This window comes from Melospiza georgiana, chromosome Z (assembly GCF_028018845.1).
Source record: "Melospiza georgiana isolate bMelGeo1 chromosome Z, bMelGeo1.pri, whole genome shotgun sequence".
In the NCBI taxonomy this organism is placed as follows: Eukaryota; Metazoa; Chordata; class Aves; order Passeriformes; family Passerellidae; genus Melospiza; species Melospiza georgiana.
This window is the reverse complement of record NC_080465.1, coordinates 13,955,330-13,981,529: the sequence shown is the minus strand read 5'-3', so window position 1 is coordinate 13,981,529 and position 26,200 is coordinate 13,955,330. Positions and strand designations below refer to the sequence as shown.

Genomic DNA, 26,200 nt, shown 5'->3' with positions numbered 1-26,200 from the left:
AGCAGTGGCCAATAGCCCAGAGGGCTGTGCAGCCCTTCAGAGGGACCTCAGCAGCCTGGAGAGATGGGCACAGAGGAATCTTCTGAAATTCAGCCAAGGCGAATGCAAAGCATAGATTACGGCCTGATGTACTGGAAAGCAGCTCTACAAAGAATGTGCATCTTTGTGCACAACTACAAGATGCCTGTGAGCCAGCAATCTGTCCTTGTGGCCAAGAAGGCCAATGGCATCCTTGGATATATTATAAAGAACACTTCCAGCAGGTCAAAGGAGGTGACCCTGTCCCTCTACTTAGTACTGGTGAGGCCACATTTGGACTGCTGTGTTCAACTGTGGGCTCCTCAGCCCAAAAGAGACATGGAGCTCTTGGAATGGGTTCAGTGTAGACTTACAAAGATGATTAAGCAATTGGAGCGTCTCTTTCACAAATAAAAGTAAAAGGGAGCTGGGCCTCTTCAGCCTCGAGATGATAGAGAGAATATTATCAATGATTTTCATTTTGACAGACTCATGCACTCCTGGAGTATATGCTATAGATTTGTTTGCAGTTGATGATAGAGTGCAGTCCTCTTAAATAAAGAGAGATGTCAAAGTTATTCATGTGCAACAAAAATGTTAGAATTATGAGATATCACAAAGTTAACAGTCAAAATATTCCTAATGCTTCCCCTGTCTCTTAGCAAGGAAAACCCCCCAACAAACAAACAAAATCAAGCTGAATACATTATACTTACCATTTTGGCATAATATGCATGCATTGCATCACCATATTGGAGCAGAGCTTGAAATTGATTGTTCTTATGGAACATGACAATCTTCAAGACAAAGCCAAATTTAGAGAAAATCTGTTAGGGAAAAAAAATGGGCTATAAGAAGCAGTGAGTAATTCATGCACACTAAAAGCTAGCATTTAATATTCCAAATAAATTTCTGAAAAATATTTCTGTTGTGAGAGCTGAACAAAAATTGTGTAAACTCAGAATTTTGTTTCAGGTAAAAAAAATAATTAAAGGAAGGCTACAAAAGACAGGAAAGATGGATAAAGTGTTTTTAAAGAATTAGTAATGGCTTATCAACTAAACAGGGAAGGACAGTCCAAACAGGCATTCGTCAAGTGTCTGCAGATAAATTGTGAATAATGAATCAGAGTGGAGGTTTGAGAAATGGACTTCACAAGTCTTAGAGTCACAGAACACACTGAGTTGGAAGGGATCCACAAGGATCATCAACTGAGTGCAGTTCCCAGCTCTGCACAGGACACCCCAAGAGTCACACCATGTGCCTGAGAGCATTGTCCAAAGGCTTCTGGAACTGTCAGGCTTGGTGCTGTGCTCACTTCCCTGAAAAGCCTGTTCCAGAGCCCAACACCCTCTGGGTGAAAAACCCTTTCCAATCCAACTTAAGCATTCCCCAACTCAGCTTCATGCCATTTCCTCAAGTCCTGTCACTGGTCACAACACTGAAGAGATCAGTACCTGCTCCTCCCACTTCCCCTCTGAGTAAACTGTAACTGCAAGGAAGTCTCCCCTCAGCACCCTCCGGGCTGAACAGACTTACTGCCCTCAGCTACTCTACATAAGGCTTCGCCTCCAGACCTTGTGCACTGCTGATTCATATTCAACTTGCCATTGACCAGGATGTGCTGGTCCCTTTCCACAGTGCTGCTCTCTAGCCTCTTGCTCTCTAGCTTCTACACATTACCCTTCCCTGTTCCAAGCTAGTTTAAAGCTGCCAACAAGCTCCACTACTTCCTACACTAGAACCCTTTTTCCCCTCTGAAAAAGGTACATCACATCAGGTATCAGTGGAACAGGTGTTGAATAGATTATCCCATGATCAAAAACCCCAAAATTGATTCAAGTACACAACAGAGCCACCTGTTGACCTGATGGATCTGTCTATTTCTATCAATATTATTCCTTGTTACTGGAAGTCAGTTGAGATGGGAACTGCAATCTGCATTTCAAGGTATCAACCTTTATGTTCTGCACATTACACAAATTCTGCAAATCTGTTGAATAAAACAGAACTTAAATAATTGACGTGCTTATTAAGACTCACTGCCTAAACTAAAAAACAAGGAAAGAAGCAAGACAAAGACCTAGATTTGAACCTACCTCTATACTTTATAATCAAATGGTATTTGATTTATTGCAAACATAAGCACTGCAAACATACTTTTAAAGGCTGAATTTAAATATATATACATTCAAAATGAGAGTGTGCATTACATGAAGGTGTTTAAACAAAAGCAATGCCACAAAGAGTGAGGACAAATGTAAAGCCAGGATGTATCATGCAAGTGCAGGAAAAAAAAGGCCAATCAGAGGAAAGATGAGTTTGAGAAGTACTATTGGTTTCAAACAACTGTTAGAATCAATGCAAAGTCAGGAAAGCAGAAACCCCTGAGAAATATTAAGTTTGCAATGGAAAGAAAGGCCCTAGATAAGTATAAGCATCTCTTGTCAACCTCTTAGGGCCAAGACTAATGTCCCAACCATTTGGACCAAGTTTCTCCATCTCTCAGAAAAAAGATTTTTGTGCTGAAGTCATCATTTAGTTGTAGAAAACCGAAAAAAAAACCTTTTCACAGCAATTTAAAATTAGTCTTTGAGTTCCTGTACATAAAGCACTTCCTCTTAAGAAATGCCTAAATACAGCTTCTCAACATATGTTTATCCAGAAAACTTAATAGACCTTTTTAAGGTAACAAAATTTAATGTACTCATTCCTGTTTCATTTTAAACCTAAACACATTGTATATATCAACTTTGTTTCTGAAAAGATAACACTGAATTTTCAGCTTCATATGATAAATATTTTAAGGCAAATTGTGATTTTAAAAAATTAATTTTCTGACAGGCAAGACAATTTACAAAATACAGTCCAAGTATGGACTGACAGCTTGCCTAGTAGTGTTCCATAAGATGCTGTACTTGCCAGTGAAAATACTCATTTTCATTAACCTTACTATACAAAGTGGAAGTTAGATTGGGCACAAAGTGCTGCTCTAATTAGAGGAGACTGTCCCCTATTAAGAACTCCAAATAAGATCCCTTTGCAAATATTGCTAAATTTTCAAGACATATTGGAAAAGTAGTTGAGAGCAATTCAAATGCTGAAAATATAGTTGTGCTGCACTGAAGTAGACTAAAATCAGAGGAAAGCAAATTAATATGAATTTCCTCTTTGCTTTTGCATTCTTAGAACTAGTACAGCTTCCATAACCACAGGAGCTTGTTCTGAGGTTATTCTGAATGCAGCAATAATCCTAAACAGCTGACATAGTATTTGCACAGGTTCAGTAATGAGTGAGCAACACTCAAAGACACCTACAAAGGTTTAGATCCAAGTGGCAACTAATATGTACACTAGTTAATCAGTATCATGGTGAGGAGATAAACAGAAAATTTTAAGAGGTAAGAGGAAAAACAGTGTTGCTAAAAACAACTATTGTTTGAGATCTTAGCAGAGCAGGAAAAGAATCTTCCAGGACTGCAGGTTCCTACAAAATCATCCCAGTTATTCTAAATTGTATTACTTAAGAAACTTATATGTGGGGCATGGCTTTTACTGCATAAATTACTATCAATTACAAAAGTTTCAAGTATGAAAAACTTTGCAATATTTGTGAAGTATCAACAAATATTTTGGATGCAAAGAAGTGGTCTTCAAGTTATTATTTTTAAACTTAGAGCTTTCAACAGCATAGGCCAAACACCTAGCAGAAGTTATAGCAATGTCTTTCATAAATACAGTCTACCATTATTCTAAGTTTAGAGAGGTAGTCAAATGACATTCTAAAGATGAACAATCAAAACCATTTGATTTTAACAAGCAATTTGCATATTACATCACTTGCACTGAGGTATAAAAGTGAACATAAAACCCTAAATATAAAGCAAACTACAAAGGTTACTCAGCAGAAAGAGTGATAAAATATGGATTCACTAGTTCATAACATTCAGTATTTCACTAGCTCATGAAGAAAGCAGAATTAACCATTCAAGTTTGTTGCTGCTTCCACAGCAAGGAACTAAATGAGACAACATGAAAATCTGAGTACTGAAGCCCTGTTTACTTAAATTTCATTTACATACAAGTATTTCAATCCTAGATCCCTAAATCCAGGAAATTATTTTAAAGAGACAGTCCTCATTCAGAAGATTCAGGGGCCACAGGTATTAAAAAAAAAATTAATGGATTTACAGTAGCAACATTGGAACAGATTGTGACTTTTTTTAAGCAGTCCTCATTACCTGATAAAGTATGTCTAAAGTGACAGGGTAAAAAACATTTTCAACAACGATTCGAAGAACAGAACCATTACTTGGAAGGACCCCACCTTCAGCAGCAAGAGCACTTGTAATACCCAGGTTTCCATGCTGCACAGCATTCGCACATTGCAGTGCAGGTTGGGGTCTCTGAAATTAAGTCACAGCAGAGAGCGCAGTTATTTTATATACAAATTATTCATACTGAAATAAAGTTCTCCTAAATGAAAAGGACATAAAAAATAACTTTATAAAACCATATTTCCTTCATATTATTGATTCAAATCCCACATTAATAAATAAATCATAACTCTTACTTTCCATTCTCCTCCCTTACAACTAGTCAGTGTAATTCACAGAATTACAAGTATTTTTTTTTGTTAAACTGCTACTACTTTGTAATGATTTTTCTTTGATTCAGTAAGCTATTGTCATTCTAGACATTTTTCCAGCAATATTATAGATGACAATATTGTAATCTTGTAATAGACAAACAATCAGTCAGCATACCAAAAACTAGGATTAATTCTCTTCAGGAACTAAGATTTGGTTGGAATAAGCTTAAACCTGCACACCCTACTCTTCTTTCAGAGCAAAGCCATCAACCACAAAAAATAGGTTCAAATCTCACTCCTTAAACTATACTTCTGTGATTACACAAGTCTTTCCACTTGTTTTTCATGGGTTTTCCCCAAAGAGGTCTTCATACCTCCAGTGAGTAGCAGGACTGTGGAGAGATGTTCCTTTCCAGACGCAGTATTGTGACTTAAAAGACATGTCTCAGCTACATAAATTCTTTAGAAGACAGATTAAACAGGGCACATGGTACATGTTACCTAGTTTCAGAAAAATATAACCCTGCAAAATAATATGTACTTCAGGGCTCAGACTAGGGACTAGCACAGTAACAGTATTCAGCTGCTCTACCAGGGTCTACTAGGGTCTCTTCAAATTTTAGATAAAACTCAAATGTAAATGCCAAACAGTTTATTTTTAAAAGCAGACAATGCTGTTATAGAAGAACTAAGTGCCACGTCCCAAGTTGAAAATACTCAGAAAGAGACCCAAGGCATCTTATTTGCAAATATACATATAGTTTTCCTGAGGCTGTTATGCAAACCACATCCCCAAAAAGAAATCTTGTAATTTGTTTGGTTTTGCAGATAACAAACTGATACAGCAATCTCAGATGAGGAAAGAGACAAATAATATTTACCAGACTGACAAGCTTGCAAGACTTGTGTGACTTTTGTGCCAGCACAAATGAATGATTTATGCCCAAATCACTACTGTCAACATTCTTACAGAGGAAAAAAAAAATCATGATATACATATCACAGTATATAACTTAAGTATCTAAATGGGAGGTCAATTGAAATTCATCCAGAAATCCAAAATCCAGTATTAACTCCTAGGGTACTCTGCCAGTGACTGGACCCTAGCTTTATGCCACTGGTCACAACCATTTCAGCCTTTTAAATCACTTCACTTTAACTAGACTGCATTAATCAGTTCATCTATTTGGACGTTATTGGAAACAAAAGTCTCGTCAAAGTCAAGATCACAATATGCCCTCGTCTTATCCACCAATCCAGTCATCTCACCATAAAAGGCCATCACATTGCTCAGGCATAATGTGCTTTTAAAAATGTATGCTTGACTATGACTAACCACTTTCTTCTCCTTAGAATGTTTGGAGATAGTTTCCAGAATGAGTTGCTCCATTCCTTACCCAGGGACCCAAGTAAGGCTGATCAAGCAGTGGTTCCCCAGATCTTTCTTTTCATCTTTCTTGCTGTCCTTCCTTAAGATAGGAGACGGAAGGATTTTCTTTTTTCTAGTCCTCAGTAACTCAGTCACTTTTTCCAACTGCCATGACATTTTCAAGATAGTACTTTGGCATTGCAATGACACCAATCTGCTCCCTCAGCATTCAAAAGTGTATCTCACTAGGGACATAGACTTTTTGTTTATCAAATTAATTTAAATGTTCTCTGATGTGATTCTTCTCTACTTCCTTCATCAAGACATTTCCACTCTTCTCAAGTGCAACTCTTAACCACTACATGCTGCTGAGAAGGCTGTCAGTAATTCAGCCTTTTCCATCTCCTCTGTTCTTGTCCCTTTCAGCAGCAGGCCCACATATTATTTTGGAAAAAAGAAATCTTATTTCTACAGCTGATATACCACAAGGAACAAAACTTGCTGCTTTTCACATCTCTCATCAGAGACAATTCTGTGTAGCATTTGACTTCCCTAACCATATCCCTGCATGTATAAGTAATGCTCTATAATCTTCCTGAGGCACTTGTTCATGATTCCAGCTTTCCTATGCCTCTCTTTTATGTTCGAGCCCAATCAGGAGCTCCTTGTTCATACAAGCAGTCCTCCTGCCACCTTCACTTGATTTTATGGTCATTATGATGAACTACTTTTGAACTTTAGCTCCTTCACAATAATTTTACAGATTTTGAGAAGACCCTGTCTCTAAGAAGTTACTGAAATTATACATATCATAATTTGTCTACTGGTATAGTGAAGTGCAGCTGTTTATTTACTAGTGTTGTGGTTTAACCCTGCTATACAGCAAAGTGCCACACAACTACTCAGTCACCTTCCCTTAGCACAACGAGACAGGGAATTGGAAGTGTAGAAGTGAGAAAACTGTCATTTACAGACAGTTGAACAGGCAAAGCAATAGCTGCATATGCAAGTAAGGCAAAACAAGGTCTTTAAACACCTCCCCCATTGGCAGATAGGTGTTTATTTAAACACTTCCAAGAAAGTAGGAACTTCATTGAGTGTAACAATTCCTTGGAAAGAACATGGCCACAACTCTGAACATTCCTCATCCTTCCCCTAGTTTTCAATGCTGAGCCCAACATCACACAGTGTGAGACATCCCTTAGGTCAGTTGGGATCAACTGTCTTGGTTGAGATCCTTTCCATCTTCTTGAGCACTATCACAGGCAGGGCAACGTGAGAAGCAGAAAACACCTTAATACTTTCTCTATTAACACATGCATTCACAACTCATGCAATTATAGCCTGTTAAATGGAAACATTGTACTTACAGCCTGATTATGCTGATTGTCAGTCCTAAGTTCCTTGTAATTGGAATACTGAATATAAACTGGCTGATTGTGGAGGTGAGGTGTAGCAGGAGTGTAGTAGTTCACCATAGAAACAGCAGCATCTACGGAAGCCATTTCCAAAAACGCCTGCAACCAATACATAGATGATTTCAAAGCTGGTTTTGTTTACATGAGAGAAAAAAACCGTAATTTTTTCCCAATTCCACTCTCACTAGAAAAAGATTATGTGAAAGTACAATACTGATTTCCTCAGCATTAGAATGCATTTGTGTGTGCATGTTTATGGGGCTGTTTTATTAAATTTGTGTGTTTTCATAGGAAGTTTTATATTGTAAGTACACTATATCATCTAAGAAGAGGTGGAATAAGTATGACATATGGGAAGTAATGCTGCTAAAAGTACTACACTGTAATCAATTTGCTAAATTCCTGAAATCAAGCACTATTACTCAAGTAGCTGATATGCACACTGATTGAAAAAGCTGGAACAGAACATTAAACATCCATTAGTTTATTATTGTATTAATACAGACAATTTTTGAATAAATGTTTATTATTTTTAGGATTTCTGTGCTTCTTCATGACACAAACTACTCTGCCACATATAACAGGATCAAAAGACGTCAGAAAATAACATGCATGTCAGTAGCTTAAGCAGGCAGGCTCATTGTCACTGTGTCATCAACAATGACAATGCAGTTCTTGATCATCCATATGTTTTCACATAAAGTGGATATAATGTTTAGCAATATTATTAACAAATTTCTAGTTCATTATGCAATCTGAAAGCATATTAAAAACTTAAAATAAATTTCAAAACATACTTTCACATTTAAAAATATGAAAATCTTCTGCTATCAATGAAATATTTAGACATTGTTGCAATCACTTCACTCAAGGTCAAGATCAAAATTATCATAACATGAACCACATCTTCAGTCTTGCTCTTGTTATTGAAACATTGAAAACTACATACCTGACCTTTTCCTCTTAGCATCAAGAGATTGGTTACTTTGCCAAAAGGGAGACCTAATGAAACAACTTCTGCTCCAGTAACACCATTTGGAATTTGACGAATATGAAGGACACGTGAAGGGGAACACTGAGATCTTTTTCCTTTACTTTTTTTCTTCTCATTATCTAAAATATTTTAGGGAGGGAGACAGACAAGTAAACAAGACAAACCCATTGCACAGCGTACATATCAAAACCTAAAGGAGATAAACTGCTGCCTCAGCACTGACATTGACTTAGGTACTTAGTTCTTTGAACCATAAGAAAGGATATTCCATATCTAACAAAGGGACAGTGTAAGAAGATCTCATCAGCTATTACAAATCCTGATAGCAAGGGGAGGGTGGGGTATGTCTGGCTTTGCTTTGGACTTGTTTATTTTCTGAAGATTTGGTTTTGGTTTGCTGTTGTTTTCTTTTTTTTAATGGGACGTCAGTAACTTCTCCCCAAATGCCTACATAAGATATCTATAAAATATTAGTTGCACAAAAGAGAGGAAAGTCCCAATTGGGAGGTAATACATTAATTTTCCTTTTATCATCAACTTGTCTTTCTGTGACTGAATTGCTAACTTGAGGTTTTGAGTTTGTTTTTACTTTAATAAAGAAAGCCTGCTGTTACAAATTATTTTAAGTTTTAAAAAGTCTTTGAGAAAGACAGCATGAAATCCATGCAAACTCTTACATCTTCCACTTTGACATACTGCCAGAAGTGGGGTTTTTTTGAACATATGCCTGTTTGGATCCTGTAAGGGACTAATTTGGATTGGTAAGTGACCAATGACTGCATTTCAGGAACATTACTCAGTAGCCTTGAGAGCACTTTAAAGCAGAACACCGTATCTGGAACAAGCATATTGTTCTAGAAGCAGTTGCAATGGAGGCAAGAGAGATAGCCTTAATATCTAATCTGTTGCATTTAGCCTTCCAAGGAGAAACACAAAAGATTGAGAAGAAATTTCTGTGGGAGCTTTATAAGAAATTTCAGATTTTACTGTAGGTTTTGCATACAGTCTAAGGCTGAGAACTGGTTCACACAAGTCATTGTGCATAAGGATGTTTACAGAGGGTCTTTTTATTACTGGAAACCTGTAAAATTTCAAGATGGATGATAAAAGCCCCAACTATACCACACTTAACAATTCTCCCACCTGCAAAACTGAAAAGTCTGTTATGCATTCATTTTTCCATCAAGAAATTTTAAATGGCTTCATGTGCTCTGTATACATTCTGAAAAATGTGAACTTAAAGACAAATGTGACCATATTAAACACATATTGGTACCAAGCCACGACAGGACATATTACTAGTAAACTTAACAACCTCTTTCATTACTTTTTAGGTTTAAAATTTACAAGATGTCCCTGGCTTAATACTAAGTCAAGGACCAAAGAAAGCAGGAAATGAAGCCTAGAATTAATTTCACCTCTAGTTTTATATGAAGCAGAAGCAGTATCTTCTGAGTTCTGACACATTGTCAGAGGTGACAAAATAGAGCTAAGTGGCAAACTGTTGAAATGTTTCTTTTCTTGTGAAACTTTAGCTAATTTACTAAATCGGCAATAAAAGCTAGCACATCTCAAATATAAAACCTCGTCGTTTTTTAAACCATGCTTCTTTCTCCAGCTGTGGTACAATACTAATTTTGATGCAGAGTGATAACCATCTGTATCTTCCAACATCTAAATTTCAAAATTCATTCAACGTTTCTTTAAAGCATGCCAAAGGTGACCACCTTTCTGAATTGTACTCTCAGTTGAGCGAAAGTAAAAAATGCTTTCAAACAGACCAAAAAAAGCCCTTATGAACAAAGTGAAAATTGGTTCCTGACGTACAAAGGGAAGCTCATTACAATCACAATTCATGACCAGTACAAATGTATTCCCTGCATAGCCTGAGGTAGAAGGGTATACATTTTAGATACGTGACCCACCAGACCAAAAAAGCCCCAAAGCCCCAAACATAACAACAAAAAACAAGACCTGCAGCTGGAGCAGCTGTATTGGGTAAAAAGATGCATTTCAATAGTGATCATATTTTATTTTAGATTTATATTATTATTAATGAGAATGCCAAGTAATATATCCCAAAAATCTCTATATCATTTAGACATCTTGGATACCACTGTGAAGGATCAGTCATTGCACTGTTAATTAATAATATATATTTCAGCTATTACATTGCTGAGCTTTAAGCTAATGCTATTTCAAGCCAAGCAGAAACATTTGGACCTCACACTAAATTGATCAGCAGAAGTATAAACAACCTGACATGTGCAAATCAAAGAAATCAAAAAGAAAAATCTTCAAATTAGCTCCTCAGACTCCTCCTTCCCCACTGAAAATACAGCAAGTCTCAGAGACTTGGTGTCTAAGATCACAAAAGGTGATCTGCTCTGTCCTTTGCCCTGATATAAAATAAACTATTTGGAAACCACTGCTGACAGGCAATTGTCTAGGTCATGATTCAGTTACCTTATTTTACACAAAGTTTCTTCATGCAACCATTGGTCATTAACACTCCATGTACACCTAATGCTGGAAGTAATATTAACAAAAGTAGTACCAGCTTTCTCCCATTTTCAACTTCCTGTCTGGTCTAAAACTACAGGTAAACAAATATATACACTGACTGCATCTTCCTCAACACACAAAACAACAAAAGAAAAAAAAACAACACAGAGAAAGAACAGATGAAGAACTTTGAGGGTTTTTTTTTAATGTATACCTGTAGCTGGAGTAGAGTTGCTCATGGTAGGTGGTCTGTTACTGACACCAGAAGCAGCTTGTCAGGACCACACTAAAGAAATAAAAGACAAGATTACTAGTAAAGCTGTTACAGAGAAAGCTCAACATAAAAGTGCAACAACTCCCTTTACTTATTCTTCCCAAGAACACCCCGTTCCTATACACAAAACCCACAACTGCCAGGAACTTGTTTTTCAGGAAAAAAAATGCCAACAACATAACTTTTTCCCATAATAAATAAATCTCAATAAGTCAATCTAAATAAGTCTCAATAAATCAGCAAATTCAGCTATATTACACTATTGATTTAAATCAATATGTTACACTGATTTAAATCTATCCTGCTCCCCTTTTTAAAATAACAAGAATAACTTGGTTAAGAAAACTTGGTTCAGAAAAGAAATGAGGCTGTAGGCTGGCTGTAGGCTTTGTGTCTGCAATACAACATTACTTTCATAAATACACAGCCACATAGGTAAAATCTGCATTTGCAACAGGACACAGGGGACCTTGAGCAAAACTAATTTGACATATATTTAAACACACTTATGGCACATTTGAAAAAAAAACAACTTGTTTCAGTACATTTTTTAAAATACATATGACTTACCATCAAATTTTTAGGAGAAAGATCAAGGTATTTGCTTTAAGAATGTTAACAATTTCAGACTCTAACTACTGACAGAAGAGAGTTTGAGTACTACAAGTCCTTCATTCAAAAATCAGCATCTAGCTCCAGTTACATCTGTTTACTCATTAAGACTGCTGTAATATCCCAGCCAAGCATCAACTTCAAAACGCCAACTAGAAACAAGGTACACCTTGAACAAACAAAACACCTCTGAAAGGAAGTTACATTTCCTGAAACTTTCACCACTTTCTTCCATAAAAGCATTTTAATGGAAAGTGGAGGCCAAGGGATCCTACAAGATGGAATAAGTTGATACAAACAGCTTCTCAACACTTTGGTGGAAAGAGAACTTCCCATTGCCCTTGGTCCAACATTCCTACATGTGCATGAACTGTTTATCTTGCATCAAATCTAGTGCCCAAGAGTTATCCTATGAGATTAATCAATTCTCCAGCCTACCAGCATTCTGAGCTGAGCTAGATTAGTTATTCAGCTGAAAGAGACATTGAGAAGTGGCAGGATCCACTGCAAAGAAAAGGGTAAGGAAAAGCCATCATGTTGGCTTGCATTGGCTGCAAAAACACTGCTCAGAGTACCGGCTTATATGGGGTCTGTGCTAAAAGGAGCAATTAGATTCTCCTCATCCTGGCTAATCATGCTGCATCCCTAGTGTGGGAAAGTCATTCACAACAGAAGACTGTGACTGGGCTAGGGTGCTTAAAGGCCTTTTCAGCCAAATTTAGCTGCTCATGAAGGAGCACAGGTGTTAGTGTGGATGGAAGAAAACATGAGTATGTTCATTCCTCTCCAGCAACAGTAGAGACTTATTTTTAACCATGAAACTGCCTCTCAACAGTATATTTAAATACAACATCTAATTGTGACAAACACCAAAATCATTTTTACATTTAAGAGAACTAAAAAATATAACCACTGTATTTTAAAGAACTGTCAACTAAACGGTTACTAGATGTCATGCATATTACACTGTATTTGCAGACACTAGAATGTAATTAACATGCAGTACTCATATTAATTTTCACCTATTAGCACTACATTGAGTACACCAGCAATCAGGTATTGCACCTAAAGAGCATATTTTGATTGTAAAATGCATATCATGCTAATTAAACAAAAGCTGTATGTGCAGATGTAGTAGAAAGTATTAATGATTGTCCTTTATTACACCAAACCTACCTTTTATTTACTGGAGGGCAGGAAGAAAAACCACTACTGACACAATTCATGTTGTGGGGGCTTTAATTTGGTTTTTAACTTAGTATTTATTCAACAGAAGAAACATCTGCATACTTCCAGAAGGCTGTGGAAAAACATGGTGTATTACCATGTCCAACATATATTCTTACAATCTCATATTTAATTTTATATACACTGATATTAAAAAAAAAAAACCTCAAACATTTTCAGAAGAAAATGTTTTCCAACTTCTTTCATTTTTAGCACACAAATACAAAGAAATACAATGCAGATGGCTGCAGTGACCTGTTTTACAACTCTCTGTAACTGGCCTGTATCCATAAAATTGAAGATGTAGCTCACTGCAGCACACAACGAACTGCTGCTCCAGAATGGTGGACTAAACCAGCTTTGACAGGAGAAAAACTATACCAAAGTTACAACCCTCACCCATGACATGTGCCTGTACTTACAACTGACACATCATTCAGTCAGTATATCCTAAGACAGTTCACTAGATTTTGCCATTACATTCATAACCATTAACCCACTACAGCAGCAAAAACACAGAGAAACTCTTTAAACCCCAAGCTTATCAGCTATGCAACTGTTTTATTTGGTTTAATAAAAGATCAATAAAGCTTTGGGGTTCTTACAATACAGGGAACCATCATAATTTCAAATGTCTGTCTTCGTATCTTCAAATTGATACAAAGAGTGTTTTTAAATTTACATACTTTTAACTATGACTGCATTAAAAAACAAAACAATTAAACATTAAATCAAGACACTGCAGAATAACTGGCCTGGCTAGGCTTGCTAACTTTAGAGCTCTGACTACAAAACTTAGTTTCTTACAGGACAATTTAGAATCTTACCTGAAGATTTTGTTTATACTTTTTGTTATTGTCTGAGTGCTCCACTGAAACACTACTCCAATTTTTAACTTTAGTACCAATACTAAGTTATATACCCACCCAAACAATGACAGTGCATTTATAAACTATAGCATGCCCCTTGGAAGGATGTAGTATATGAAAACTGCTAGGAATGCCAGTGTTTTCTCAGGTGGCTGATCAAGGTATTTCTCAAGTAGAAGAATACAAAAAAGATGCTTTTCATCATTTCCTTGTTTAGGCAGCTTACAAATGACAAGCCTTCTCATTCACTGACAAAGCAAAACCAAAACAAACACAAAAATGTTCTAGAAGATTGCAAAGATAAACTGACATCATGGCAGTTGCGCAAGTAGAAGTACAAAACGTGTATGTTTGAGATACTCTGGATTAATGAAAAAGATGACATTTACTTCTTCAGTGTTTTCACAATTCTGCTCATACAGAATACACGAAGAAATTACAAAACTTCAGTCTGTAAAGACTGTTTGTTCCATCTCTTTCTTTCCCACATAGAAGTGAAAGAGATATTTTTAAAATACTTTGTAACACGAAGCATTTAATGTAGTGACGAAGATCTGCTACAGGCCGCTCTGGGTTTGCAAGGCCTTTATTGTTGAAAGACTCCACACAATAGGGTAGTGCCCTAGATAATGTCTTAGAGGATTCTAATTGAATCTTTCTTCAGAGGCTAGAGAGTCCTACCATGCCCCTAATTTCTATCTGTACACAAGTCTTCCACTGGTTACATCTTAGCTATACAGTTGTTAAGTCCAGCTGAAAGACAGTCAAAAGAGTAGGCAAATCTTGCTTATAAAGCTACCTTGATATACTTCCCTGTCCACAGATCATAAACAAGCACTTCTTTAAGCAGAGACAGGAGTTCACATTGCCCTTGTGCCATCACATCCATTTCAGTTTCCACAGCACAACCACGTGGGGTTAGGCAGCTGCTTAGCCTCAGCAAGCTGCTTGCACCAGTTCTCTGTGAGGCCACAGAGTGAAAGTGAACAAGCAGGCAGGACAAGTAACCATGCTGCCTAACCCTTCCCTAATGAACACTTCTTCCAGCACAAAGCCTACCTCACGGAAACCAGCACCTGCCTTCTGAGTGCCAGTTAGATGGCTAATATTCCTTCTTTCAGACTGTGGTAGACGAGGTAAATGGAATAGCTCAAAACAAGGACAGCTATCAAACCAAGGCTGCAACATCCTCCTCTATTCCTGCACTCATTCTATCATTCCAAACATATTAATCATCTCCTAAGATCTTAAGACTCCTTTTTTTACATCATGAGACTTTCCACCTCTTCTACTTCAAGGCAGCATTTTTACATTTCTTGGGGGTTATTAACTGGCAACAGGTAAGGCAAGAGTAATAGAACAGCTACAGCTAGATTAAGTTTATTCTTTCCTTGTTATTCAGTAGGAACTAGAAGCCAATTGCTTAGAAAGCTCAGTTTGATTTTGGACATTTCTTTAAAAACAGGTAATCTGTAGTGCTGAGTAAATAGTCAAATAAGAGGCCACCACAAAGCGTGGCACCCAATGATAGGTTAATGAAACAAATTATTCTTCCATACCTACCAGATCAATCTCCCTGACTAAATAAGGCATATTACACAATTGACTACAGCAACAGGTGCCTGTCCTGTACTTTAGCTGTTCTATGATTTTGAAAATTCTGCTAATAATTTATGCTAATTATTCTGCAATTACAGGATAAAACCCATTGCATTCATAGCAAAAACCATAAACATCTGAAAGCAACTCTAAATTTCTAAAATCTTTGTGAGTCCCGTATAGTTGGAAACAGAAGAGTAAGTCTAGTACGGCAAAATCCTTCTTTAGAACATGTCCACATGTTAAAACTATGGCAAGTATCTATTTAGCATTACTTCTGGAATCACTGAATCCTATAAACAATCTTTTAATTTCTAAAATAGCTGTGTGTAACTCCCTTATTACCCTCCCCTCAGCATTCAGCTGAAGTATTTTCTCCCCTTTCATTTTCTAGAAGTCACAAATTCTTCAGTACAGCTCAATTAGAAGTGGGGTAGTTCCAGAGAAATGTACATCTGTATTGATGGTTTTCCTAGAATTTAGCTAGTCATCTCTCTATGATATTATTTTCAAGTCAACAATACGGAAGAATATGATCATAGGTTTCATTATGAAAAAAGAGCATGGGCAAATTTAAAGGAAAATAATTCTTTCAAAAAGCACCTCTCTCCACACATGTAAATTAAAACTGTACATTTTTCTACAAGATTCTACACGGCAGAACAAATTAATTGCTTGAAATTTGTCCCAAAAGGGCAAATTTCAAAGCATGACAATTTCAAGCTATACCAGTGATAACCATAGCTATATTTAAACTAACTGTTCTACTGCATACTTTATTAATTTTTATAGAATCTGACTGTGAAAAGAAAAGCTAAGTGTCACGAGAAGAATGAAAATTTCTTTTATCTTCTACTTCTGCAGTATGTCTCTAGATAATTACTATATTCATTTACTCTGTTTTCCTCTTTCACATTCGCAAAGGAGATGCAGCTCCTACTTCCAAAGCGGGGATTTAATATGAAGTACAATGCTGTTGGTGCCAAAATAAAGATTTCAAAGAAAGTGAAGCCAAACTATGGGAAATTTCAAAACCATGTTATTTGTATTAAAAATAAACTGACCTTACATAGATAAAGCCTACCCTTTCAGTAAGCTGAAGAAGAAAGAAATCATAGGCAATGATGACAAATAAGAAAGCCTCTCTTCCTCTGCTATACAGACCCCTCCCAGACACAGCTCAAGCTGCTGATCGCCACTGTCTTAGCACTGACGGCTGCTCTTCCATAGGCCTGAGTGCTCAATGGCTCTGCCAGCACACAGCTTGCTCCACTGCCTCTGCTGTCGACTCCTGAAGCTCCCTCCTGTACTGGTAACAAGGCACTGCACACCTTCAAAGAGTTATGTAACAGTAATTAAAATGTTCAGAGAAAAACATTATGTACTTTGCATTTATGCTACATACAGGGCAAGAACATAAGAAAATAACATTTTCCTCTTGAAGATGCAAAAGCAAGCTTGACCATGTGACTATCAAGAGCTGTAAAATTAAGAGTGAAAAGCTTAATTTTTTAATTACTATAAAATATGCATTTTCATTCTTAAAGTCAGAAATACCTCTACTTAGTGTGAAAGCCTTAAGCTCATCCAAAAGGACAATAAGCCACATACCATTTTGAATATTCCAAAAATCCAGCAGGCACCATGAACCCAAAGGCAGAGCTTTCTTTGAAACAGTCATCAAAGATGACTGCTTTTCTTTGTGAGATCACTAATTTACAATTTCCACAAATATTGTTTTCTGACAGTATAAATACAAACTTGACTGAAAACAAAGATTGATGTCTCCGCTTCCAAGGTAGTTTAAGCCTTAAATATGTGAAGATTAAGTTTTCCTCAAGAGTCAACACAGGTTTTTTGTGAAGAAAATTTAATTAAGTTACTGCAATATATACTCCTTTCACATATATATATTTTAATGAAGTGTACAGATGTACAGATGAAGACACTAGGCTTTAAATTTAAAGTCACAAATGTTCTATACAATGCCACACTGTAGGGTTTTGGATCATTTTATACTTCACTATGTACAAGTCATGCCATAAACATCCGGGATCTCAAATAAACCACCAGTAAGCTTTCTCTCTTGACTTTAGTCAGAAGGAAATTTACACAGCCTTACAAAGTACCATAACTTGACAATCTGGTTTATAATCTATTATTAAAGTTTAAAATCAAGAAAGAAGAGCTGAAAGAAACAACCACACCAATGCCAAAAAATATGGCTGGGGTTAACACTCAGGAGGGATTTTAACAAAAGAACTAGTGTGTGAAAGGCTATAAAAGAGATTCTTCCATTTAAACCAACTGCTAAGAAATCTGTAACAACACTTATGCTACATAATAACACGTATTAAAAAAATTTGAAAAAAAAGACTGAAATATGTTAGCAAATTATTCAAAGGTGACGGCAAACAGCTAAAAGGAGGAAAAAAAACCAACTGTGATAAAAGTAAAAATGTGATGAACTGTGGATTACTTTCTTTTCTCTTGCAAAGGAAATAGTTTAACTTGCACAGCATGAAGAAAGAGAAAGAAAACTAGCTCATCACAACAGCAATCAAAGTTTCTGCAAAACTGCTATCTGAAGCATCCCTTTTAGCATTCATTTTTAACACTAGTTCCTTCTGGAAACAGAAAGATTCCAGGATTCAGTGTTTATCAGCACCTCTACCTTGCAGCATAAAAGACATCTACTTTTGTTACTTTGATTCCTATTGTTTTGCAGAAGTAAATACACACAGCTTTGTTTAAGAATATATTTGGGGGTGGGGGGGGGGGGGGAGGAAACTCACCTCCCATGTATCCAAAAACTGTCACAGATTCACAGGAAGATACCAAAAAGATTTGACTCTTAACTGATCGATCATTTAACTTAAAAGCATGAAACTACATCGTCTAACTTATAATATTGTCAGAACCCAATAAATAGGTTTTAAAAAAATCTTTCCAGTCTCAACTTAACTGTGATGCTCAAAAGACATGTGTTCTTGACTGTATGCTTTTTGACTATTGAATTTTCTGCTTCACAATTAAAGATTTCATCCAAAAGAGAAGAATTTTTACTTTGTTTTTTAAGGAAATTCATATGCACAAACACTCATTGCAATCTAGGACTAAAAGCTCTAAGAATTGCACACTTAAAGTAAAGATGTTGGAAAGAAATAAATGTTTGATGATGTGTATCACATAAATTCGGAGTTGAGTAATTGTTCTAGCATGTGAAAGATTTGTCTCAAGATCAACAATAGATTCAATATTTTTATTTGCACGCTGAATTTTTAATTACTCCTTAATGCTTTCTAGGAGACTAGTGTTGCATGCAAGGAAAACATGGTCACAACTATGACCCCTTGTCCTTTCTGTCTCATGTATATTTCGTTTCCTCTCTGCTTTGCACTGTTTCTTACCAGTTTCTGACTCTAAGAAACTCTCATGCAGCAGTCTGTGCTTCTCAGGCCCACCTTCACTTCATCTTTTGGAAAAATTAGTGATGAACTAGCCTCTGTAAGGATCATACTTTAAAGAAAGCTTCTGTATTAATACACTAGTTGCACAAATGAGGGGGAAGTCATAATCTCAGCCTGTTGGCAGACACAGGAGATAGCACAGCATCAATAAACCTCTATTTTTGTTTACATCTCCCCCATATCCAGAAAACATGCATCTTTTGTTGAAATCAGTATTTCATCTTTTCAGTATACATGGAAAAGGACAAGTTCTCCTTGCTCAATCCTTCACCTAATATTGCATCAGTCACACAACATGAATTTTTCCCGTCAGTTTTACTTCACAGTGATACATCCTCTAACAGTCTTAATTTCTTCCACCTCTCAATGGAACACACAAGTTAGTTGGTAAAAAAAAATATTTTTCCCTGATTAAATTATGCTGTGAAGTGATTTAATAGTAAAACCAGCTATGCAAGAAACATGATTTTGAGAAGAAAACCCATGAAGCAATACAACTCCTGAAAATTATCAGTCATTATATCCATGCATCCTATTAATACTCTGTACCCTATAAAATACTGGCTATTAAACAAGTTATCACATTTGGAAAGTCTACTGCTTTAAATTTCACCATTTGATTGAAAATTGAATGACTAACACTTTTCAGTCTAGGACAGTTCAAATCTAGTCTTGGGATTACATGCTCTGAGAACCCTGGATCCTGCTGAGACACTGGTTTTTGTGAGAGTGTGTGTGTTCTGACCTGCTCTCCTTATATTTAAAGGTACACACTGAAACAGCAACCATGATAAAAAACTCCTCTGCGAGAGCATAACATCCTTCACAAAACACTAGGCTACACTTGTTACACACAAGCACTAAAAATACCAATTTTGTACACAAAACAGTTGAATCCTAGGTGTCCAAAATAAAGTTCACAAAAATAAAAAAATTTCAAATGAATTGTAATGTTGTTACTTCAGGATTCTACACCAAAGACTGCATTTATTGTCCAATCCTCAGCCCTACAGAGGACAATCATTAAACACCAAAAACAAGCTATATAAAGCAGATGCTACAGAGGACCAGTACAGACAGAGTGACCTTTTCATATATACAGAAGTCCCATTACTGTACATACATACAAATATACACACATACAGTTGAAACTTATGTGATAGCAACACAAAAATTACCCTGAGCAAACTGATCTCCCTACAGACAGTATACTATGGAGCACTGCAGGAAAGATTCAGCAATGAAGAGTTATTTTCAAGTTACTTTCACACTTTTAAAGCACTCAGTTTTACTTCCATACATTTGTTTTCTATTTCAGAAAACTATTGTGCATTTATAAGCAGGGCTGTACACAGCAGTAGAAAATTATATAGAAAGAGAATCTTCTGTGACAGAATTTCAAACTAATGACAATTAAGACATCTCAGTTTCTCTACTAGGTTTTATTAAACAGAAAAAAGTTTCCAGCACTGACAGAAATCAAGTGAAAAACAAGCATATCACCTACTTTTGAGTTCAAGAAGTTTCCTTCACAGAAACTAAGTTTTGCACTACTGTTTCCACCCTATTCAAGGTGATATACTATGTACCGAATAACTTCACACTAATTATTTCAACATTAATTGTGTTTTGGGAAAGGACAGATAATTGAGATGAAGGGGAAAGCACAGACAACAAAAGCTAGAGTAGTTTTCCCGGTAACACAAGACCAGAACAAACAGCTTGTCTGTATAGATGCAGCAAGAAAGACAAATTAGAGACTAGAAAATCAAAACAGATGAACTGACAAATTAAAAGAGTGAGAAAATGAATTCAGTATCCTGTGTTATAAAATGAGGAAGTGAACCAGCAAAAAACCTACAGAAATAGAAAAAAAAAGAGAAAAAAATTCCTAATTAAACTGAGCACAATCAGAAAGACAAAGAAGGCCTAAAAATACCAAGAGGGACTACATGCAATTTATTCATTAACTGCATCACCTCTTAATGTTACAAGTCAACAAAATACTTGGATGCTATATTCTTTTCATTTTCAGTGGTCTTTGGAATCACTGCACCACCATGCATTTCATGCTGACTCCTGAACAGTATTTATGTTTAGCCTAGAAAACACTATGGTTAAAAGCCTGAAGACATAGAATCATTTAGGTTGGAAAAGACCTTTAAGATAGGGGAGTCTGTATCTCAAAGTGTTGAAGCATAATTTACACATTCAAATGCAGTGTGAATTATGTTATCACTCTGGACATGTGTAAAAATGTGCCTTGAATTCTTGCTTTAAAAATGTTTATTGTGTTTTCCAAAGAACTGCAGTCTAGGAATCACCTAGTAAGATGGATCAAAAGCTGGAGCAATACTCTAAAATTTTGTCACATCCTTCTCATGTGCCACTTCAGTTGTATCTACCATGCAACCTACCGACAAGGAAAGGGTTACCATTCCCTGATCTTGCCATACAGTGGTAAGATTTGATTACTGCCTATATGTGAACTAGTTTTAGATCATCCTTATTCCTGTGACTAATGCAATCCACTTTCCAAGAAAACAGTTAACATCTCATTTAAATAGTAGAATCCTAATAGAGAGCACTGAGCCCACCATACACCTCTCCAGCTGTATGAAGTATGCACACTTTCACAAACTGCACATGTGTAAACACAATTCTGATTCCTTTGCTTCTACTACTCACTGTGCAGAAGGAATAATTTATCATCTCCTTGACTTTAAATGCCCATGTCATAGACCATCTCTTTTAATGAATAAGAATGGCAACAAGTTAAAGTACTAGTAGTTCAGTGTGATTAAGGAAGTTAATTGCAAAGATAATGGTTGGTTTATTGAATCTTATGAGCATTCATTCCATTGGCTTTCACAAGAAATTCAGGGTGTGGTTTCCTGGTCAGTTTAAGCTGATCTATGGCTAGAGAGAGCAAAGGCAGTCATGTCATTCCTCATCCTCGTGTTTTCACAGCTCTCATCATAGTGACTAACAACTGCAAGGCAGCATGGTACCAGAATAATTTATTTTACCATGCAGTTCACATATGACATTTGCTACACTATGAGGGAGGTGTAGAAATGCACTGTTGAGGATGGTGCTGCTCTTTTGGCAGCAGACCTGAGTTTCAACAACTTCAGCCAAGAGGGAAACAGCAAGAGCAGGGAAGAATGGTATCAACAGGAGTAGACAAAATACTTTTTCACCTACCCACTCTGCAAAGAGTTTTCAAAAATGCTGCCTCTAACTCCAACGTAAAACTCTCGTCCACAGACGTGAAGAAATAGGAACAATTTTCACATGCTGAAATGAGAAAAGAGAAATTTAAAAAGTCTCTTAAATATAGTCTTTCATAAAAAATATGCAGCACCAAATGAAACTGTAAGTACAAAATATACACAATGGTCAAAAGCAGGAGAACCAAAAGCAAAAGTGCAGTTACATGCAACAGTTAATGAGTGCATAAGAATTAAGAACTGCAACTTGAAACAACAGCTGCAGGCATAATTTTATGATATAACGAACTCTCATCCTGTTTTGACACATGTTTTGTTTAATTGGGATATTCTCTAAAAGAAAGTTGACAAACACACACTTGTGCTTATCACTTAACACAGGATTAGTTCAGCAGAAAACCTGATAAATACTCCCTGGTAGAACCCAAATCAACTCCTTATCTCCCCGGACAGGGTACACAAAGCAGATTAATTGTCTTGACTACAGACCAAATCAAATGAACAGCAATTTTACAACTGCCAGGGAAACGAAGAGATTTATTCATATTTTGCTGTTTTCATGTTTCTGATTGTGATAGATTATTTCCATTTCTGATTATATCAGACAGTAGTAGTAAACAAGATTTGGGAGTGAACAGCATAGTGAACAAGCTCAGGAGAGATAATTTCATTCATACCAGGCTATACTACCTGTTTTCCACAAGCACCTAACTCAAAGTGGGTTAAAACCAGGTATTTATGAAGCAACTATAGCAAAAAAACTATGTAATTCTATGTAAAATATAAATTTTTAAAAAAGGCTTCTGGGCCAGAAATCTATGGATAATAAGAAGGAAGTGGTTGATGACCCTTAAAAAGCTTGAGCATTACCTTCCAAAATTCCAAAGTCTTGTTACCTGAAGATTTAATCTGGCACCAGAATGACTGATTTAATTTGAAAATGAAACACCGCTGGTGTGTATAGTGTTGTTACTGGGTTTCCCTCTTACTAATCCACAAGGAGGCCACTAACCTCAACTATAAACACCCATAGGTTTAGGTACATATCTGGTCTGCTTTTGATAGCCAACAAAAAATTACAGTTCATGCCACTCTGTTTCTTTAAATTTTTAAGTTTAACTTGAGTCACATATTCCTGCTAACAAAATAAGCTTAAATAACCAATTTCTTTGTCATAAAACTGAAATTCTCACAGCTTATTACAGAAATTTTCTGATCCAAATAAAAATTATTTTTCTGTGCTTACTTTTACATATTCTCACCCTTATTAAATATAAGGTTTGGATCTAAATTAGCCTCAGCATTCCACAGAAAGAAATTATTTTTAATTAAGAAATTAAATTTATTTCTGTATTAAAGCAGCATGAAGTGTAATTTTTTTTTTTTTTTTTTTTTTTTTTTTTTTTTTTTTTTTTTTTAGTTTTTGATTAAATGCCCTTGAAAATAAAAAGTCACAAGACAGCTTCTGAAAATTTTGTTTTACTTTAGGTTTACTAGGGCAGTTTTAACCAACACCTCAATAGCTTGCATTTTCAACTAACAGTTTGGAGATCAACCAATGGCATTCGATTCTCAGAAGGTATTTAGCATCTTCTAACAAAAAAAGAACAGTTCCAAATCACTCAAAAACTTCCTGAAGTGTCACAGGCAGCACTTAGTATCTCAGAGCATACTCAAACTTGTAGTTATCACCAAACACCTGTATCTTCACTGAAACACATAAAGGCTCTACTTCAGAAAATTTCTTTTAAAACACTCAGTTTATGTTTACACCTTTAATATGTCTCTAGTCTTTGTTTCACTCTCTCAAAAGGAAGGTACTTAGGGAGGTTCTACCTTGCAATGTTAGATTTGTACAGTTTAAGAACTACATATATTTTACCTGCATCATTTCTACCCAGAAACAATGTCAACATAAGTTATCTTTTTAGTATTTCGGGGCTGATACATGACTCTTTTTCCCTCCTTTCTCAACTGAAATAATAAAACCTTCATGAAAATTAAGAAAAAAATACTTTAGAAAAGTGGGCATCATACTAATTGTATGACAGGAATCCTACACCCACATTAGACAGCAATTCCACAACTTAAGAAAAAAGAAAAAAAAAAACAAAAAACAACACCAAAAAAGCATCCCTGCATTCTCAAACAGAACACAGGAAAAACAAAATTACAAGTCCCTCTACAAGCACATTTGACAAATTAATAAAAGAAATATTCTCACTCCAGTGAGAACTTTCTTAATTTTCTCTTAAAGATTTGCATTTTTAAAACAAATGTGAAAAAATGCTGATCATAGCAGAATTACTCAGTATAAATTTTAATTAAATTTTTCAAAAATAACTTATAAAAGACTTTTCTCATCAATATGTCTCCCTATAAAGGCTTCTACTACCACAGTGTGTTAAAAGGTGTCAGGAAATTTTTTGAATCACAAGGAAAAAGAAGCCTTAACTTCTGTATCAGAATACCTAGATTTTAAGAACAGCAAAGGTCTTACAAGTCACCAACATGCAGGACACAAGTTTAAGTTAGTGTAACATCTACATCTTTGCATGAAGTTGGAAGCGCTGACTTCCGTGAACATTTCACCTCTGCATACAGTTACAATGAAAAAAATAAACATTGGGCATGGTTAGTTTCCTGGGACAGCTGAATTTCCCACCATGGCCAAGACATTGGATTTTGAAATATCAATAGGTAAAGGAAAAATATCAGCAATCAAATTTTCACTTAAAAAGTAGCCAGGGGAGTTAGCAGTACACACAATGAACTTGGGTTTATTACTTAGTTTCAAGTTGCAAAACTTTATCAAGACATAAAACAGCCAGCTACCGTCACACTATCCCAGCAGTGAGAGCACAATAATTCAGACTTGTTTAAAATATTTTTATCTTCTGAGGACTACAATGCTGTAGAAACTTCATCCCTGTAGCAATCTGCTGCATAGTCAAGGCTTTCAGTAAGGTCTATAAAAATGCATTACATGAATAACCATCCTGATTATTGATTAACCCCGCAGAATAGATGTCAATCAGTTCGCTTCCACATATGCACTTCAACCAGGCACCAGCGACAAGGCGAATAGCAGCGGCTCCACGTTTTCTCTGCTACAGACAAGCACCCCCCAGACTCGGGGTACTAAACTTCAACTACCACGTGAAACCGCAAATACCCAAAAACTCATCGCGATCCACCGCTAACCCGCGCGCCAAAGGATTTTTTACCACCTTATTAGGGGTAACTCCGCAATAAAGTTTAAAACCCGGGCAGGCCCCGAGCAGCGGCCGGCACCTCCGCCCCGCGGAGGGTCGGGAGCGCGTCCAGCCCCGCCGAGCGGCGCCTCCGGGCGCATCCCGGCCCGCGGCCCCCGCGGGGCAGGAAACCGGCCCTGGCCACGGCCGCGGGGAAAACGCGACGCCGGCCGCCTTAGGAGAAAAAGAGAGAAAAAGAAAGAGGAAGGGAACGGAAGCCAGACCCGCACGCCCTGAGTACCACAAAGTTCCCCGCGGCAGCGCCCGGCCCCTCAGCTCCAGCTCGGCGACGGTCGCCGGCTTCCTCCTTCCACAAGTACCTGGCGGAGCAGCCCTCGGGAATATCCCCACCCCAAGCCCGGCCCCTCCGAAACCCGGCCCCTCTCCGACACCCACCTTTCCCCTCGCTCCGCTCCCTCCGACGGGGGCGGAGAGAACCACCCCCAGCCTCTCTCTCTCCACCCCCGCTGCTCCGAGGAAGAAGGAGCCGGGATGTGCAGGTCACCGCCCTGCCCCTCCCCCGCCGGAGGCGGCACCAGGTGGAACCCTTGGGGCGCTCCCCGCGGCCAGGGGCCACCGCCCGCCCCTCAGCGCGGCCCCGGCGCGGCGGCGGAGCGGGACCCCCGTGCACGGCCCGGCGGGGCGGGCGGGGAGCGCCCGCGGGCGGGGCCGCCCCGGAGCGGAGCGCGGCGCAGGCGCACCGAGGGCCCGCGCCCCCCCCGGCCTTTCCCTCCGTGGCGCCTGCGCAGTGCGGCGGTCCCGCCGCT

At 37.3% G+C, this 26,200-nt stretch overlaps 1 protein-coding gene across 5 annotated transcripts in view; it reads right to left on the bottom strand.

Moving 5' to 3' along the window:
- Positions 1-25,917, bottom strand: part of PTBP3 (polypyrimidine tract binding protein 3) — a 43,199-nt gene extending 17,282 nt beyond the window's left edge. For 2 of the 5 annotated variants that reach the window (XM_058043542.1, XM_058043545.1), the window contains exons 1-8: positions 25,830-25,917; positions 22,154-22,246; positions 12,958-13,081; positions 11,110-11,181; positions 8,346-8,509; positions 7,349-7,495; positions 4,260-4,424; positions 735-845 (exon numbers count right to left, since the gene is read on the bottom strand). In XM_058043542.1, coding sequence (XP_057899525.1) covers positions 735-845; positions 4,260-4,424; positions 7,349-7,495; positions 8,346-8,509; positions 11,110-11,134 — 612 coding nt within the window. In that variant the 5' untranslated portion in view covers positions 11,135-11,181; positions 12,958-13,081; positions 22,154-22,246; positions 25,830-25,917. Of the gene's footprint in view, positions 1-734; positions 846-4,259; positions 4,425-7,348; positions 7,496-8,345; positions 8,510-11,109; positions 11,182-12,957; positions 13,082-22,153; positions 22,247-25,829 lie in introns of those variants that run through there. The other 3 variants (XM_058043546.1, XM_058043543.1, XM_058043547.1) reach the window with 3 other exon arrangements.
- Between the last annotated feature and the right edge of the window lie 283 nt (positions 25,918-26,200).